At 46.1% G+C, this 13,327-nt stretch overlaps 2 protein-coding genes across 12 annotated transcripts in view; one reads left to right on the top strand and one right to left on the bottom strand.

Moving 5' to 3' along the window:
• The window catches only part of LOC118167252, a 237,830-nt gene that overhangs the window by 167,212 nt on the left and 57,291 nt on the right, over positions 1 to 13,327 (top strand). For 5 of the 10 annotated variants that reach the window (XR_004751047.1, XR_004751046.1, XR_004751050.1 and 2 more), the window contains exons 3-4: positions 6,112 to 6,232; positions 9,929 to 10,208. Coding sequence is in view for 2 of the 10 variants with exons in the window: in XM_035326540.1 (XP_035182431.1) it covers positions 6,112 to 6,232; positions 9,929 to 9,950 (143 nt within the window). In the remaining 8 variants the exon portion in view is untranslated. Of the gene's footprint in view, positions 1 to 6,111; positions 6,233 to 9,928; positions 10,510 to 13,327 lie in introns of those variants that run through there. The other 5 variants (XR_004751048.1, XR_004751043.1, XR_004751044.1 and 2 more) reach the window with 2 other exon arrangements.
• LOC118167246 (vascular endothelial growth factor receptor kdr-like) overlaps positions 1 to 13,327 on the bottom strand; it is a 131,886-nt gene that overhangs the window by 111,757 nt on the left and 6,802 nt on the right. The gene's annotated exons all lie outside the window — the stretch shown is intronic.

The raw sequence follows: 13,327 nt of genomic DNA, 5'->3' as shown, positions 1-13,327 counted from the left end.
TGGCTAAAAGGTCTTAGGGTAGAAACAACTGCAGAGCATTAACTGCATAGCAGTGGTTCATACAGGAGCCGTAAGAGTAAAGACAGTATTTAGGAAGATTGTGAGGCATTTCATGTGGGCTTTAGTGCAAGGTCACAGGATGTAAGAAGCTTCGGGAGTATCCAAAAAAATTCTTAAGTTGTTTGGGAGAAAAAATAGCTGTGTGCCAAGCACCAGTCCTTCAAACCTTATTCACGAGAGCTGCTGTGTTGGTATGAACATCTGTCCTGTGGGATGTGACTGGTTGCCCAGGTTTACTGCACCTTGCAGCCCAAAATAAAGAGATTGAGACACTGGGCAATGGCTCGGTAACTAAGGGGCAGGTTCCGCTGTGAGGAAACAGAAACTCTGATGTGCTTACAACACCTCTGGGAAGAAGGACAGCAAATAGTTTTTGGCATTCTTAACTTAACTGAGCTATTTTATAATTACAAGCCTTTAAAACAAGTATTAGATCAGTTTAGCTTTTAAAAAATCTTTCTAAAAGGTTTCTGTTTGTTTTTCAAAAAGTTTTGTTTGTTTGTATTTTGGTCATGAAAGTACAATTCATCTTAAGGGATTTAATGTGATTGTACAACGATATCAAAAAAAGTACGATTCAATAGCCTATAGCCTGTTACATGGCTCTTAAAAACATGATCCGTTTCATACAAGCCAAACAGTACTCTCCTGATACGTGACTGCCACACAGCCCCATACCCACACAGGAGAAGTGCTAATGTTCGGGTGCCCTCCTAGGGCCTGACTGAAATTTTCTACTGCACATCAGCTGATTTTCTCCCACTCTCCACGAGCAGCAATGCAGACTGTACAGCCTGGCGTGCTTGCAAGTTAAAATGGTAAGCACAACCTGTTTACTTTTTAAAAATGTGTGTGTATGAGTAATTCTCTGTATGATTCATTTAGCTGTCTTTGTTGTGCCTTAGACCAGTCACGCGGTTATTTTAGAAGATATGTTATTTTATTACTGCAATGAACAAAGGAACTTTCTCTTTTCCCTGGTTTTCACAAAAATGTGCGATGTTAGGAAAGGGTCAAAAAGAAAGACGGATAATTTTCTGGTTTTCCTTTGAAGTCTCCAATTCTGAGCTTGGTTGGTAGCTTCCATGTGTCCTATATGGGCTTGGACCCTCCCGAGCCAGTGAGCTGCAGTAGGGATTTCATGCAGCTATGACTTCAACCTCTAGCCCTTCCTGGGCATCTTATTCAGTGGTGAAGCAAGGCCAGTTACAGTAGATCGAGACTGACTCTTGCACTGGAAACAGCATTTTAATCTCTTAGACTTTACTACTTTCCATGAATCTTACAAGCACACTGCCACGTGCCTTCCTATTTTGGGAGCTTTATTCATTCTGGTTCAAATGGAAAAGAAATTTGCAGGTGTGTTGTCATATGGCAGAAGGATTACAGTTGTAATTCAGATACCTAGCAACAAAATAGAAGGCAATGAGAAGGCTCATGTAGGAACCTTCTGTTTGCAAACTTCTGCACTGTACTAATTTTTCTGTTCCACTGATGCTTCCTTAGCTGAACGTTTAGTATCGAAAACCTGAATCCTGAGGATTTGGACAATAGTAAAATGCAAAGCTTCTTTCTCCCCTTTAAGCCCTGCTTGAACGGTGAGATTTAGGATCTACGCTCTTTGCTGACCCTCCAAGAGAGCTGCAGGAAGAGGGAGGAAGGGAATTTTTTTTTGTATTCAGATCCAAATATAAAATCAGCTCAATGTTCTTTTCTCCCTCATCAGGAGACTCACATTCCTTCCCTCTCCCAGCTTCCCCCGACACTGCAAAATCAGTGTGTTTGGGTGAGTCCTTAAAGCAAAGTCCAACAGGAAAAAGTAATCCAAGTTGAATGTTCTTCTATTTAAAATGCAAAGAGGATAAAATCTGCAGCTTTAGTTCTTCTGTTTTCTTAAAATAAAAGACCTCAGACCCCAGTCCTGTGCAGGATTTGGCAAAAGAGAGAAAGGAGAAAGGTGCTTTCAGTTACCAAAGCTCTCAAAAAGCCTCACTCTCATTAAAAACCGTGGTGAGTCTCGTCCTGAAGCTCACAGCTTTGGTTACCTACCATCCCCACCCTTTCCGTTCTCATACCAGGCTGGGACTGGGGCTGGCTTTGAGAAAAGCCAGGGAGCATTTTTTTTTTGCCATTGTATTTTCATGGCCAAACACCAGGAGTCAATCTATGAGGAGTCCACAAGGTGCCAACAAGCCCTGAAATTTTGGCTCTCTATTAAGAGCTAAACCTAACACACTATGGCAGGACCTCTTCTTCCCAAAGCAGAGATCAGCTGCTGGCACCTCTAAGCCACGGAGCTGTGGGAGGGCAAAACTTGGAGCTGCTGCCTTGGGTGATCATGCACCCCTTACCCCCGTTCACAGGGTTCACTGTGCACACACATTCAGCTCGGCCTTCTTCTCATAATGTGCTTTCATCTCTCCCCATTTTAAAGAAAGCCCTGAGCACTCCACCCTGTCCTACAACAACTGTTGAGCTATTTACCACTCTGAAAGGAAATCCCATGTCACAACCCCTAGGAGCGCTAGGAATAATGTCCGGAATTCCTTTATCTGTGACTAGGCCTGGCGCACAGTCTCTTTCCCGTCTCTTAAGTATACACAAATATATTCTTTTCTTTTGTCAAGGCAATGGGCCCAGATTTTAATGATGGTTTATTAAAAAATAATTTAAAAAAAAAGGTTTTGGCAGTGCTCAAGAACAAACATTCTCTGTGTTTAGGCCCCTTTGTTATTCAAGGTGAAAAGTGGCTAGAAGGGAAAATGAATCACTGGTCTTTGCCCTCCATAGTAAATTTGACCTCCACTGTTTTAACAGCACCTAAAATTGGTGTTTGGGGCTAACCAGGGAAACAATGTGGTAAATCTCATGGCTGCTCCCTACGATGATTTTGCTTAAATTGGGCAAATCATCTCTTTGGGCACTGCAGTCTTTTTTTAACCTTCATCTTCAAGGCTCCTGCTCGGGTCTCCGTGCCAAGTTCTGCTCAGCTAAAGGTCACGCTTATCACTTGCTGGCAGCCTGCAGAGTGATGGAGTAAAAGATGGGCGCTAGCAGTTCTGGGGGCAGTGCTGCCCTGGGCTGAGAGGATGGAAAGGAGGGGAGACACCACGTGTAAGCACCCTGACATGGGCCCGGTGCTCCTCACACACACGAGGCCTCGCAGCGCTGCTCCATGAGGGAGGCAGGTGGAGGCCCTCACACCACTGCTCCATGACAGGAGGCAGGTGGAGGCCCTCACACCACTGCTCCATGACAGGAGGCAGGTGGAGGCCCTCACACCACTGCTCCATGAGGGAGGCAGGTGGAGGCCCTCACACCACTGCTCCATGACAGGAGGCAGGTGGAGGCCCACCCGTCCGGCCAAGCTGTCCTCTCAGTGCTGCCAGGCCTCCCTGCCATGTTCGTGCCCTTCCAGCCCGGCAGATTGAAGCCCATGGCATGACCCGCTGACGTCTTGGAGGCAGCTGCATCAATGCAGACTTTTGCCTCCTTCCAGGCCAGCAGAACAATGCAACCTGGAGCACCAGCTCCAGGGGAGAGGGGAGGGAAATCTATAGTAGGAAACGGCTGGGAGCGAGGAAGTTGCAACAGAAATATTGGCACCGGCAGGCTGAGGGAGGCGGGGGAGGCAGGCAGGAGAAGGAATCTTTCCAGGAAAAGAACATTCGTATCAGATACTTCCAAAAATAAAATGTCATTGTGTCGGAGAAATGTTTTAAATATTGGCAGCGCTGCTGGCTTGGCCCGCCACTCTTTTCAGTGGATACAGCACTCTTGCAAATCAGTTTGAAAAAAGTGTTTATGATCCTTCACTGTCGAGTCCTCCCATGCAAAGAGAAAGAAGCACGCCAATGGGGACCGCAGAGCCGCCCCAAGTGATTCATGGCACCCGCTTCTCACTGGGTGGTGGTATTAGAAAGCTGACAGCCTTGTTGCAGTACAAATAACTCACCAGCTGGAGTTTACTGGCTCTTTTATTTATATTCTTACAGCACACAGGCAATGCCAGATGTGCTGTCCCTCATTCGTGTGCATTGTGTTTGATGTCTCTCATCAGAAACAACGCTGGGCCAAATCCAGAAACTAAACTGTTTTTAGCAGAGATAAATATTTAGGCAAGTCAGTGATTGGCAAGAGTCTGTCCCTCCTTTCGCATCCCCTTTCAAACTGAAATAAAGGTAGCAGCTCAACCTGAGCACATCAAAGATCTTGTCTACACGGGGGAAGCGCGGTGCGCTCTCACTGCCAGCTGAGCCACTGCCATCCAGCAGGCTCCAAAAAAAGGGGAGGATATGGCAAAAGGAGGCCTTCCAGGGGCTGAAACCAGAGCATTTACACCACATCCCATCTACGAGCTGGACCACAGCATCCAATTAGCACCTGCTCTTATCTGTGTGCTGTCAGGCTTTCTCCTGTCTCTGGGGCATGACAGACTGTGTTGCTCCTAGATGCTATCACAGACTCTGACGACAGGGAGGGAATAAATCACACTGTTTGCCCTGCCTTTTGTCAGGTCTGGATGTGTGTGTTACGCTGCCTTTGGATGGCTGTTAGTGGTAAGTCTTGATTTTCCTTTGCCCTGTGTGTTCTGGTCCTTGAAGTGTATGTATAGCAGAAAGGTTTCAGTGTAGGACACTGTATGGAGAGGCTGCGTGCGCAGGTTTTTTCCTGACTTGCTGACAAAATCACTCATTTCTCCACTCGAAGAGTAAACTACACTATGAGACTAACTCCAGCACACTCCTCTGAGCTTTGTTCCAAGGTCTCCTGAGTATGGCGTCTCTTTCCTCCGCTGGGATCCTCCACAATGAGACACTTGCACAGCTCTGGTTTGCCCATCCTTCCCACGTCATAGGGACTGCCTTGGCAAGAAGCCTTTTCAGAGCAGGAAGGATGGTCTGACTGTGCAAGGGTCACGTGAAGGGACTGAAGGAGAAATTCAAGTGGATCTTCGCTCATTCAAGTCAGCCATTTCACAATGGCACAGCTCTAGGACTACCCTGCTTACAACAAAAAAACACAGGATACTCTGAACTCCTAAGGGAGATGACTAGGTGTGGGAATTCAATTCATGCAGATCAAAGTAAACTAGTCCCTGCCATTTCCCCACGCTGTCACTTTGTAGTCAGTAGCAGATTGAAGGTTACCTCACTCGTGACTGGGCTTGTATTTCACAACTTAATTTGCTTGACCTTATTTTCCAGACTGCTTCATGCAATGAGGAGATGAGCCCATATATTACAGACCACCTAGGCTTATGTTGACTCAACTCAGTATTTCATCAGCATTGTCCCCAAAAGGGAAACCCCTTTCTATATGGTCATGGTTGTATTACAAAGGTTCTGCATCACCTTGACTGCTTCAAAGAAATGAGACTTGTGCAACAAAACTAGAAGGCAGTTCTCAGTTTCACCAACCCAGGGTTTCAAACTGCATGCATGTCATTCCCAGCAATGCTGATGTTGGGTGCAGGTACTATGGGGAATACGCAATCTGATGATACCAGTTATGAAAGTGAACAAGCATCAAAAACTTAGCACAGGTACCCAAAGTCCTGGATAGAGGGGTTCAGAAATATCTCCCTATTTTGTATCCTGCCCAATATCTGCTTTTGAACAAGGTCAGAAGAGATTGTTATTCCCATCAGAGTGTTTCTGTGTTGAAATGTGGAATTTCTCAGGAATTTTTCATTAACATTGGCTTTGGCAGATAAAATATTGGCTATGCCAAAGACAACAAGCTTGGGAATATGTTGATCTTGAGCACAAAGATACTGTACTCAGTGCTGCAGTTCACAACAAATGGATTGCCCCAACTGACAAGTAGAATAATAACCATGAATATTGATAATGCCCAGGTGTTTTGTTTTATGTATATATTTTCCTCTTAATTAAAATGAGAGAGTAGCATATTCTAATAAAATCTCATTTATGCTGTCCCATTTTAAGTGAGAGAAACCATTCAGTGAGAGATTAAGAAATTTTAATTCTAATTTAGCTTGGTGTAAAGATCAACTTTCTACCTCCTCAGTAACACACTCTTTTTTAGATGGTGTAACTACACGTGAGAAGTGCCATATTGTTGGCCGAGTATATCTGAAGAAGTGGCTGAATGAGTGCTTCGTGTTCAGTAGCCTTTCTGGACTTGCTTCACAAATGGAGTTTACAAGGTGAGTGTGGAATTTGTGTTCACCATTGTCCATAAACCCATCTCGCCCCAGGTCTCTTGGCACTGGAGGCTCCTGTGACAGTCATTCTGGGAGGGAGACTTCTCCCCCTCTTGCTAGACATTGTCAGGACACCTCAATACATCCCTCACCCTTAAGTGATCGCCACACCAGGCTTCAGTGATACATACAGGTCCCTGAGGCATCTTTCTGCACTGTGGGTTCTGTCTCTGCAGCCTTCTGCAGAGGACTGCTGCAGAGTTACTTTATTCCCAGAGCCTTGCAGCATGCCTTTTCTTTCTTCAGCCACTTCAACCCCACTCACACTGTGGCTCTGTGCTTTCTCTCTCTCCAGACCCTAACTCTAGACACTCGCCAGGTCCAATACACATCCCATCAGGGACTTCCCCCCAGACTGGCCAGGACTGAAAAGTTTGGCCAGTCCTCAGTGTTTCCTGGCAGCCCCTTCATAACCCCACTCACACTGGGACTCTGCTCTTTCTCTCTCTTCAAACCCTAACCCTGACCCTAACCCTACCCCTTGACAGTGCCCAGGTCCAACACCCACCATCTTTTGCTTTCTCCGTGGCTATGCTCACCCTCCAAGAGCCTTTTAGGGTGAAGGTCCAACATCCTGTGCTGAAAAATGGGGAAGTCTTTTGTGGAAACTGATGCTTAAGCCCTAGCTTAAGGTTTGGGTAGGAGCGGACTTCATAGGAAAACACCCAAGTCTGAGAAAGGTCTGTGCCAAAATGGCAATAACAATAATAATCGTAGCAGCCTGCATTTCTAAGATTAGTTGTGTGATCACTTACAAAGGGATTTAACCTTGCAACATGTTTGTGAGGTTGGTAATTAATTGCTATTATATGCCTCTGGAAACTGAAGACAGATAAGATAAGCATCTTACTTAAGGTCATACAGGAAGCCTGCAGCATGGCAGGAATTAGAAGTCAAGTTAATTGGCTCCCAGTTGTGTGCTGAGCTGCAGGATCATACATGGCCAGCCTCTCTTCAGTTCCACAGGGGCTGGAAAGAGCTGACACTAGCAAATACCTGGTGTGGACTGCAGCGTCCTCTCCTGTGAGGGTGGCCAGTGGGGCAAGCACGCGGGACAAGGAGGAAGTAGCACGCAGCAGTATTGTGAGCCTTTGCTGCATGCTGCTCATTCCTCTTCCTGAAAAAAACATGCAAATTCTAGAACAAGTGTACTCCTAGAAAGAGGGATTTCTCCTCCTGCTTCCTCAATTTTGATAAATCCACTATTTGTTGCACAGTCTGATACCTGTAAGTGCCTTATTTCTGCTGGGGTGAATGCACTAAGAATACAAATGGACTATAAGGATGTGAGGGCTACCTTCCTCCTCTGAGGAGGGGAAACTCCTCCTGAATGTCAGCACAAACACTCAGTCACACTCCAGGCTCATTAATCAGCTCTCCAAAAAGCACCTCCAACATAGATGTGCACAGGGGAGACGAGAACAAACTCTCAATCTGGAATCCTTTAACTGTAACAGACACTCAGCAGGGGAATCCATTAGACAGGAGCTGAAAATTAGCTTTGCAAATTTCTCTGTGCCAGAAGACACAGTCAAAATGAAAACCAAGAGGCTTTTTGGACCGTGGTTGCAACTGAAGTGACACTGCATCCATTTGCATATGTGTGTGCGTGTGTGCCTCATTATTCCTCCAAGGAAAGCTACAGCGTATGTGTGGGCAAGAGGCTGAGAGAGGCACTGCGTTAAAAGAAACTCCAGAAACACGGTAGCCTTGCAAGCCCTGTGCATCCACGCCATGCACCTGGTGGTACCCAGGTAAGCAGACTCTGCAAGGCAGCGTTAGCAGGGAGTGGTGTGTGAGGCACACCTTTTGGAAGGGACAGGCAGCATTTCAGAGGTAGGCGTCACACTCGTCAGACTGTTCAAAGGTGTTTGCAGGAGATAGGGCAACAATGACTGACCTAGTCTCTAATCTTTTTCATCAGCTTGGCTCTGTTCCCATGCAAAGTACATGAGAACAAAACATGTTAGTGCAAAAGAGCAGCAGAGAAACACAAGTTCTGTAGCAGTCTGTCTGGAGGACAGGGGAGAGGTTCATTTCTGACAGTTCAGGCAATGCCTACCGCGGTATCTCAGTCCTAATCATTACAACCTAAAATGCCTCAATATCCTTGTAGCTTTAAACAGCTTCTTCTCTGGTGATGGAAGTGAAAGGTGACGTAAAAACGTGGCGCCCACCACTGCAGTGCCTGAGCTGCATTTTCTCGCTGTAGTGTTTGTTGCCCCGACTTTCCAGGGAGGAGGGGAAGTGCTGATTGCCCTGATTTACAGAAGGGCACAAAAGCAGCAAACATCTCTGTTCTGGAGCTAGCCATCTGTCAAAAACATTGGAGATGTGCCCCCAGGGGAGCTCCCCTAAGGCGTTTCTCAAAGGACAGGGAACCAAAGTTGAGCTGCTTCCACGTCTCAGCTTACATCCAATCCCCTTGACCATCTTGGTTGGTTTGGAGCACAGTGCCTGGCCAGCACCACCTCATCTCCTTCCCAGCTCAGCCAAAATCCTGCAGACCTGGCCTGGTCTCCTCTGCTTCTGGCCCTCCTCGCATCACCAATGGCATCATCGCCACCGTATCTGCCCGAAGCACTTCCACCCTCAGCCTCGGCTGCAGGGAGGCTGCTGGATGTGCAGTGTGTCTAACAAGACAGCAGTTCAAGGCAGAGGAAGACATAAAACCAAATTATGCTCGACTCCATGCTCCTAAGAATGTAAAGGAAATGCAGCCAAAAATGAACTATACAGCTACAGAAAGTTAATGTATGCTCGTTTGTGTATCAGAGCATTGTCCAAGGGAGCTCTCAGTTTCCTCTCAGGATCTATAATGAATAGGCCTATAAGAGAATGTTATGGCAGCAGAGATTTCTCTTTTCCTACTATTTAACTTAGAACAATATAGAATCAAAACAAAAAGGCAGCCTTTCAAAGACTAGCAGTACAATACACGCTAAAGGACATCACTTCAACCTTAAATGAAAGAGCCCAAGAGACCTTTGCCCTGTGTATGCCGAGAATTCCTCTCCCTTGATCATATACATGGCAAGGAGATTGCTGTCTGAGATACCGTCCTCGCATCCCGCCACACCCCGGTGTCACAAACTTGCTCTCGCTACCAGCAGATGACTGGACCAGAACCCAGATAAGCAGAAGGATTTTCAAACAGGAAAGATGACGAAAGGAATTAGGCTGTTCTGGGCTCTCCTGAAGCTGCTCTTTGACCCCTTTTGCTGTCTCTTTTTACATTTGGTTAGCCTTGCTCTAAGTTTAGGGAGGCCTTGTATGGTGACACCTGACAAGACTGGGAATTAAAGAAGCAGCAGCCCAGAATGATGGCTCTGCAAGGCGTTATCCGCCTGATTCATCAGGGCGAACTATTTATCCCCAACGGTAATAGTGATGGCTTTAATTGTGGCATTATTAACTGCTAGCTGCTCAAAGGATGCAGAATAAATGCACGGAAAGAATTGAACCACTACATCAGAAATGTCCAGAACCGAGAACAGAAATCCCGAGGTCCTAGGAAAAACCCTCAATTTTTTCCTTCACGCAGATTGTCATGCACTGCACTGTGTATTAAATATTACCCTTTGCCTTTTGTTCAGGAAAAGGGCTTGTTCTCAGCGCTGGTGGTTTCCATCTTATCAGGTGCACAGTGTGGGTGTGCTAGGTGTGACCCAGGGAAGGAGAAGCCGTGTGAGGAGGAGGAGGGGTAGTGACTGCATCGCTGCTGTTTGAATGCGCATCCCTCTGCCACTGCACAAGGAGAAAAATCTTCAGTGGCTTTTCTCTGCAGCAGACCAGCCCCTAAAGGACGTTCTGCAGTACTGCAGAGGCAAGGAGAGCTACCCGGGGCACATTTCTGTCACATGCACTTGCAGACCCTGCGACAGCTCATTGCCTTTACAAATGGATTTGATTTATGCTGGTAAGAGGTTCATGCTGTCAGCTTTTTGTCTCGTATTTCTGGCGTAATTGATTCTACCCAGCCATTTCTCTTGCAGTGATTATTCCTCTGTTCCCAAGCAATAGCTGCCTGTTGCTGAAAGACACCTTAATCTTTTTTAATGTAAACTATCTTGAAAGCAAGATTTTAATATGTAAAATTCCTGTTACACCAGGAAGATGTTTAGACTGAAATTCTCAGCTCAGGCGGTCTCACTGAGGGACATCCCAGTCAGAGGTAGACAGAAAGGCAGAAAAAGTTGCATTGCTCAATGACCAGCCACACATCCATGTAGCATTTAAAAGTCTACGTGAACATTTTGAACAGTGATACTGTGATATAGTACAGTGGAAGAGTAAACGGCCTCGAACTGCAGCTATGCAGACTCTCCTCCATGGGAATCAAAAGTAGTTCAGTTTTAGCTTTTCCCCTAATCCCACTCTGAGCATGGATTTTTCAGCTCCTCTGCCCTGATTTTCTCAAAAGTGCAGGACGAGTTTGGCAAATGAAAACTGAGATTTATACCCAGACAAAACTGTCTCCTTTCCTCTTCTTTTGTCCTTGTGCCAGAAACTCTCGAGAAGGCTGAAGATACGGTCATGAAGAATGTTAAAACAAATTGTGGCACATATTCTTGGGATGAGGAAAGGAGAGCCTTTCTCTTGGGAGCATTAGTCTGTGCTTGTAGACTTGTAGGATGTCGTAGTGCCTGTTTGTGGCTGCCTGCCCTATTTGATGTTGTTTACCAGCTCTGACGCTCTGGATAGTACATTAGGAAAGAAAAGTTAGCAATTGAATGTTAATAACAACCACAGTTATGCACATACTTACAGAGAGATCAACTTCAGTAACAGAGGAAGGCACACTACATCATGGTTTATTAAATTAAATTAATAATGGTGTTTCACCATGCAGGCTTGAACATTGCATTTCAAATGCAAAGTAGACGACCATAAAAAAAGGCAGAGTATGTGGCTAATTTATAACAAATGTTTTTAGCCTTGGTATAAAGATCACACTGCAATGAATACATCGTGAAAGCCCAAACTTCTGAACCCTCTAAGGGGTTTCTAGTCCCTTGTTCTCTTCCAAGAATGCTCACCTGCTGTAGGCCTTGGGATATGAATAACCACATCTATTAGTCTTTCTACTTGAAAGGAGTATAGATTGGACAGTATCTCCAAATAGTCCCATGTCTCCATAATGCTAAGAAGACAAAATCAGACGTGTATACATCCCTCTTCAAATGTGATGACAAAATTTCCCGATGGAGATTTGCACCTGGAGCCAAATGGGGGAAACCTCCGACACCCCCTTCAGCATCCTGCTCTCTCCTGAACTCACCTTGCCCGGGCAGTTCCTTCATCCCAGCAGCCGTGCCATACCGGCCCTTTTTGTTTTGGCCTGTACCTCCCTTTCATCAGGGCGGGGTGATGTTGCCCAAGCGGAGCTGCATTTTACACGTGGCAAAATGCACCACGCCGCAGTGAGCCAGGTAATGGAGCTACCCGTGTTTATCTGACTTGGTGCGAAAGCCATGAGAAAATGGTCCACATGTGAGCACAGCCTAGAAATTCGGAGCAATTCCAAGCCTATAAATACATCACACCGAAGACTTGTTTTGTCTTTCTGGACAAAGTTAGAACCTGATGTATTGGTGGATTAAGTAATAAAACTGTTAACAGGATCATTAGCGGCTTCGTGGTAACAACCAGCCCTTACTTTCCCAGAGACCCACGGTGTCATTATATTTGGAAAGGTCTTCGCTGAGTGGGATGATGAGCTGTGAGAAACACACGGCTGTCTTTCAAAGTGAGATGGGCCAACTGCACTGTGACCGTAGCCAAAGGAGGCTCTGCCCCAGGCAATCCCTTCCCATTGCACGCCGCGCTGGGTTCACGCTGACTGGATTCTGGGGATTAATTACCCTCTCTGGTGATTCCTGTTGGGCCAAGCCCTGCTCTCTTCCCTTAGCTGTTACTCCAGCCTTACTCAACAGATTTGCCAAGATTGAAGAAAAGTTGTTTTTAAGCACGAGACCCTCCAGGAGGCTTAGCAGAATGGGACCTTCAGGGCCAAAATAAACGCAAAGCGAGCACACGTGCGGCCCCACAAACAGCAGCCGGGGTGGCTGGCCCTGAGGTGGCCGGTGCTGCAGCCTAGGTGCAGGCCACCCACTGGCTTTCCCTCTTAGAGAGTCAGCGGGGTACTGAGCTTTCTCACCACGATTTTTCACTTCCAGAACGAGTTGGGATTTGCCAACAAGATCAGTAAAATCTCCACCTTTATCAAGCATGCAGCAAGAGAGCAGCTTTCAGCGAGTTCTCTTCTCACTTAGATCCTACCACAAACATCTAACCAACCGTAATAAAATAAATGTTCTTGGTCACAGAAAGGCAAATTCAGAGACAGGCTATTGTCTTCAGCTTTAAACCTGTGTAACGGAGAGCAAAGATCAACCCAAGTGCATGTACACGAAATGAAAATAACCCAGACATCATCCGTTTGTAGAGAAAAAATGTGGCAGGCTAAAAGTTTAGCTGATTCTCTCTGCTTCACACCATGTAATAGCTTAAATTGTGTTTAAGAGGTTCTCGGGGTGACATCATTGTTTACATTCACTTGAATCACCCTTTAATTGTAATAGTACAAATAGTTACAAACTAGCCAGATTTGCTGTTTAGCTCGCTGTCCCGCTGTGTCATGCAGCAAGAGCTGATACAACTTCCTCGCCTCGTATACATCTACAAAGGGGTCTGGGAAAAGCATTTCTCCCGCACCTGGGCACTGCATTAGGAGTTCTGATATTTCTCATGGGCTAAGGAGCAAAGCAGTACCTGGGCTTTAAGCAGGGGCTGTGCATGAAGTCCTTTCCCTTATCTTTGCAAATTAGCGCTGATGGTGTTAATTTGCGTCGAATGGAGTGGGTCCCCCTCCCTGCCTGGAGAGGGGGGGGCGTACCTTGAGCTGGACAACGCTGCACCTGTGGGATTTATTTTTCTGCAAGGAAAGACAGGGACCTTGAGGCTTGCAACTGATAATCCACTGTGCCTTACTTCCCTCCTTTCAAATACAGTTGCATACGTCTTCCTGTTAAGGGC

This window comes from Oxyura jamaicensis, chromosome 4 (genome assembly GCF_011077185.1).
Source record: "Oxyura jamaicensis isolate SHBP4307 breed ruddy duck chromosome 4, BPBGC_Ojam_1.0, whole genome shotgun sequence".
In the NCBI taxonomy this organism is placed as follows: Eukaryota; Metazoa; Chordata; class Aves; order Anseriformes; family Anatidae; genus Oxyura; species Oxyura jamaicensis.
Note: the sequence above shows the minus strand (reverse complement) of the source record. Positions and strands in the feature narration are given on the sequence as shown.